Source organism: Cherax quadricarinatus, chromosome 38 (assembly GCF_038502225.1).
Source record: "Cherax quadricarinatus isolate ZL_2023a chromosome 38, ASM3850222v1, whole genome shotgun sequence".
Lineage (NCBI taxonomy): Eukaryota > Metazoa > Arthropoda > Malacostraca > Decapoda > Parastacidae > Cherax > Cherax quadricarinatus.
Window position 1 is genome coordinate 7,776,502 of NC_091329.1, and position 6,000 is coordinate 7,782,501.

General features: G+C 39.2%; 1 protein-coding gene across 11 annotated transcripts in view; it reads right to left on the reverse strand.

The window, feature by feature from the left end:
• The window catches only part of unc-13, a 1,383,522-nt gene that overhangs the window by 918,349 nt on the left and 459,173 nt on the right, over positions 1-6,000 (reverse strand). For 10 of the 11 annotated variants that reach the window (XM_070092069.1, XM_070092068.1, XM_070092067.1 and 7 more), the window contains 2 exons: positions 1,767-2,130; positions 812-844 (listed from right to left, as the gene is read on the reverse strand). In XM_070092069.1, the coding sequence (XP_069948170.1) occupies positions 812-844; positions 1,767-2,130 (397 nt within the window). The remainder of the gene's footprint in view (positions 1-811; positions 845-1,766; positions 2,131-6,000) is intronic. The other variant, XM_070092063.1, reaches the window with a different exon arrangement.

Genomic DNA, 6,000 nt, shown 5'->3' on the forward strand with positions numbered 1-6,000 from the left:
ATAACTATATTTCACTATTTTCCTCCTTGGTGAATGGCGACTGCTAAAGGAATCAGTCTGGGATAGTATGCAAAGCTTGTTGTTAAGTGAACATCAACTTGCTTTATTACAGAAAACAAGAAAGTGATCTGTTGGATTGTAAAAGAGAGAACAAGAAAGTGATCTGTTGGACTGTAAAATTAATAATTATTATATGAAGCACTAAATAAGTATATAGGCATTAAACTTGCATTGTATAAAGAAGAAAATAATTAACTGTAAAGACATACATATAACAACAAAATCATTACAAAATAAGCTTATGTCAATTATTTGATAAAAATTAAAGCTGAATATAAGTATGTCAATTATTTGCTTAAAAATTAAAGCTAAATACAAGTAAGTCATCAGTGAAAATTTATTTAATATTAGTAAAGGCAAGAATGCTAAAACTGTGAAGTATATGACAGCTTTTTATACTGGAAATAAAATATGTAATTATTTAAGCATTAAATATTGAAATAAGTAATGTATGAACTTAGGAATATAGCAGTAAATTAGTGTGAAACTTGAAGGTTTTTCTGAAAGGAAGGATAAGAGAACTTAAAATAAACATGACATCCTCACATGCTTGTGTCAGAACCAAACTTTACATCTAGCAAGTGAATACGTATATGATAATTCATGTATTCAAATCATGAGAGATGTGACGAAACTAGGGAGATGCAGAGTAGAGAATAGAGGAAATGCGTGTCCATGCACAGATAACATTAGGAAAGAGAACTGGAGAGCAAGGTCATGCGCGAGGTGTGGCACGATTGCATCCCAGTACCTGATATCGTCATCCCACGGATCCGGCCGATACCTACAGGGACAAGGACAGGACGAGAGAGGCACGATCAGTCACTCCCTCCTTACTCATGCGGGACATTCCAGGCCAGCAACGCATGAACATTGCCAGGAAATATATATACCCAGGGTATCAGAGATACCCTAAAATATAAAGTAAGACATCCCTCTGGGTGCCAAAGAAATAGAAAAAAAGTAACAAACATTGCATATATAAATAATGAATAACTAAAGTGTAATGAACACTTGTCAATGATCAATTATAACCCACATGGAGAGAAACTCAGGAGATTAATTGACCCTTATATTTTGATCTCCTTGCTGAAGAGGATACCAGAAGGGGGGTCAAAATATACAGACCAATTAATCTTCTGAGGTTCTGTCCCCATGTGGGTTATTACTGAGCATATAAATAATTATGATGACCAAAACTATAAATGACTATCCTTTGCATCGTTTATAAATTAACTGGCACAGAATAATAAGTATACATTTTTTATTAATGGCAATGTATCCTGGTTATTCATAATTATTTTGGATAGATGAAGGTAAATCAAGCATGGCCAACCTGGGGAGCCCCTTCCTATGCATTTTCAAACACAGAGAATACAGTACCAAGCTTATGAAAAGTTAGTTAACTAGGGTTACAGGTACACATGAGAAGACTACAACATATATATAGTTTCACATATACATTAGAATCAAAGAGAAATACAATGTCATAGCATTACTACTCAAGTTGTCTCTTTTCTTGTAAAATTTGGTCAAAATTCAAATGGTGGTTACTCTGCTGAGAATCAAGTGCTTACTGAATCCCAGAAGTTATATTTTTCAGGATAGACTATGCAGACTTTAAAAACTAATAAGCCAGAAAGGAAAGCCTCTAAATTGGAGAATTAGAGCAGAAAACAGTTACACAACACCAACACCAACTGCACCTATAGTCTTTCCTGTTGTTTGGTCGGCTATTGTAGGAGAGGTCCTCATCACCAACACCAGAGAGAATATGGCTTTCGTTCTTCTTGTTGTGCTCTATTGTGTAACTGTCATACAAGTTGGTAGTGCTCTTGTCTCCTGTCAGTGTGCTGTATCCTTCACTGTAACCTTCCTGTAGACTCAGATCCCCGCCGTACTGACCACCGTCGTCCCTCTCGTATGAGTTTTCTCTACTGTTTTCTAAGGATCTCTGTGGTGTGGACATTTGGTTGGCGACGGCGAGGAACTGCGAGGCGGAAGAATTAGGGTGCTGGCCCACAGGATAGTTGATGTCACTTGTGTAATCGCTGTCCTCAGACATTCCAGCTGAGAAAAGAATATTTTGAAAACATTAATTAAGTCCATCACAGCCTGGGACAAATGTTACACTGGTGACAAGTCCCTGAGTAATGTATATTACTGTAGATTAAAAAAACATACACCAAATATTCTAGGTACACCTACCATCCAACTTACGACCTGCTCGACTTATGACCACTCGACTTACGACCGTGTTATTTTAGCCAAATTTCTGGGAAATAAACAACTATTTGTGTTGTACACAGTATTTATCCTAAACCTTACAGTATAAAATACAGTACTAACAGCATAAAAAGTAAAGTAAAACATGAAATACCAAAATAAAACAATAAAATAAAGTCATTACAAAAATGTGATGTTGATATTCAGTAGTAAAGTTCGATTTACGTCCATTTCGACTTACGACCGGTTTCTCAGAACCAAACTCGGTCGTAAGCCGGATGGTAGGTGTATTTTAAAATGTGCTTACCCATATCAAAATGCTAACAAATTTAAGGATGACTAACAATGTTAGATTATTAAGCAATATAAGAGACAATATATAAACATCATCTCTCAGCCCACAGCAGGATTCGAACCTACACTACACACTGCATCAAAGTACACAGTACTTGTGTCACTCAGCCAAATCTAGGATCTGGCCGAGTATGTACGTGTGTATACATATATACAGTGGTACCTCGAGTTACAAACTTAATTTGTTCCAGAAGGCTATTCAAGTGCCGATACCTAACAAATTTGTTCCCATAAGGAATAATGTAAATTAGATAAGTCCATTTCAGACCCCAAAAATACACTTACAAAGGCACTGACAAAAATACACTTACATAATCATTCAAGTTTGGAGCTGTTCGAAACTCAAGGTACCACTGTATGTATGCATATTGTGTGTGTGTGTGTGTGTGTGTGTGTGTGTGTGTGTGTGTGTGTGTGTGTGTGTGTGTATATTTTTTTATTATTTTTTTATTATCACACTGGCCGATTCCCACCAAGGCAGGGTGGCCCGAAAAAGAAAAACTTTCACCATCATTCACTCCATCACTGTCTTGCCAGAAGGGTGCTTTACACTACAGTTTTTAAACTGCAACATTAACACCCCTCCTTCAGAGTGCAGGCACTGTACTTCCCATCTCCAGGACTCAAGTCCGGCCTGCCGGTTTCCCTGAACCCCTTCATAAATGTTACTTTGCTCACACTCCAACAGCACGTCAAGTATTAAAAACCATTTGTCTCCATTCACTCCTATCAAACACGCTCACGCATGCCTGCTGGAAGTCCAAGCCCCTCGCACACAAAACCTCCTTTACCCCCTCCCTCCAACCCTTCCTAGGCCGACCCCTACCCCGCCTTCCTTCCACTACAGACTGATACACTCTTGAAGTTATTCTGTTTCGCTCCATTCTCTCTACATGTCCGAACCACCTCAACAACCCTTCCTCAGCCCTCTGGACAACAGTTTTGGTAATCCCGCACCTCCTCCTAACTTCCAAACTACGAATTCTCTGCATTATATTCACACCACACATTGCCCTCAGACATGACATCTCCACTGCCTCCAGCCTTCTCCTCGCTGCAACATTCATCACCCATGCTTCACACCCATATAAGAGCGTTGGTAAAACTATACTCTCATACATTCCCCTCTTTGGCTCCAAGGACAAAGTTCTCTGTCTCCACAGACTCCTAAGTGCACCACTCACTCTTTTTCCCTCATCAATTCTATGATTCACCTCATCTTTCATAGACCCATCCGCTGACACGTCCACTCCCAAATATCTGAATACGTTCACCTCCTCCATACTCTCTCCCTCCAATCTGATATTCAATCTTTCATCACCTAATCTTTTTGTTATCCTCATAACCTTACTCTTTCCTGTATTCACCTTTAATTTTCTTCTTTTGCACACCCTACCAAATTCATCCACCAATCTCTGCAGCTTCTCTTCAGAATCTCCCAAGAGCACAGTGTCATCAGCAAAGAGCAGCTGTGACAACTCCCACCCTGTGTGTGATTCTTTATCTTTTAACTCCACGCCTCTTGCCAAGACCCTCGCATTTACTTCTCTTACAACCCCATCTATAAATATATTAAACAACCACGGTGACATCACACATCCTTGTCTAAGGCCTACTTTTACTGGGAAAAAATTTCCCTCTTTTCTACATACTCTAACTTGAGCCTCACTATCCTCGTAAAAACTCTTCACTGCTTTCAGTAACCTACCTCCTACACCATACACTTGCAACATCTGCCACATTGCCCCCCTATCCACCCTGTCATACGCCTTTTCCAAATCCATAAATGCCACAAAGACCTCTTTAGCCTTATCTAAATACTGTTCACTTATATGTTTCACTGTAAACACCTGGTCCACACACCCCCTACCTTTCCTAAAGCCTCCTTGTTCATCTGCTATCCTATTCTCCGTCTTACTCTTAATTCTTTCAATTATAACTCTACCATACACTTTACCAGGTACACTCAACAGACTTATCCCCCTATAATTTTTGCACTCTCTTTTATCCCCTTTGCCTTTATACAAAGGAACTATGCATGCTCTCTGCCAATCCCTAGGTACCTTACCCTCTTCCATACATTTATTAAATAATTGCACCAACCACTCCAAAACTATATCCCCACCTGCTTTTAACATTTCTATCTTTATCCCATCAATCCCGGCTGCCTTACCCCCTTTCATTTTACCTACTGCCTCACGAACTTCCCCCACACTCACAACTGGCTCTTCCTCACTCCTACAAGATGTTATTCCTCCTTGCCCTATACACGAAATCACAGCTTCCCTATCTTCATGTGTGTGTATATGTGTGTGTGTGTATATATGTGTGTGTGTGTATGTGTGTGTATATGTGTGTATGTGTATATATGTGTGTGTGTGTGTGTGTGTGTATATATATATATATATATATATATATATATATATATATACAAAGCAGAAGTGATGCAAGGAGGGAAGAGTATATGGAGAAAAAGAGAGAGGTTAAGAGAGTGGTGAAGCAATGTAAAAAAGAGCAAATGAGAGAGTGGGTGAGATGTTATCAACAAATTTTGTTGAAAATAAGAAAAAGTTTTGGAGTGAGATTAACAAGTTAAGAAAGCCTAGAGAACAAATGGATTTGTCAGTTAAGAATAGGAGAGGAGAGTTATTAAATGGAGAGTTAGAGGTATTGGGAAGATGGAGGGAATATTTTGAGGAATTGTTAAATGTTGATGAAGATAGGGAAGCTGTGATTTCGTGTATAGGGCAAGGAGGAACAACATCTTGTAGGAGTGAGGAAGAGCCAGTTGTGAGTGTGGGGGAAGTTCGTGAGGCAGTAGGTAAAATGAAAGGGGTAAGGCAGCCGGGATTGATGGGATAAAGATAGAAATGTTAAAAGAAGGTGGGGATATAGTTTTGGAGTGGTTGGTGCAATTATTTAATAAATGTATGGAAGAGGGTAAGGTACCTAGGGATTGGCAGAGAGCATGCATAGTTCCTTTGTATAAAGGCAAAGGGGATAAAACAGAGTGCAAAAATTATAGGGGGATAAGTCTGTTGAGTATACCTGGCAAAGTGTATGGTAGAGTTATTATTAAAAGAATTAAGAGTAAGACGGAGAATAGGATAGCAGATGAACAAGGAGGCTTTAGGAAAGGTAGGGGGTGTGTGGACCAGGTGTTTACAGTGAAACATATAAGTGAAAAGTAGCATTTAGATAAGGCTAAAGAGGTCTTTGTGGCATTTATGGATCTGGAAAAGGTGTATGACAGGGTGGATAGGGGGGCAATGTGGCAGATGTTGCAGGTGTATGGGGTAGGAGGTAGGTTACTGAAAGCAGTGAAGAGTTTTTACGAGGATAGTGAAGCTCAAGATAGAG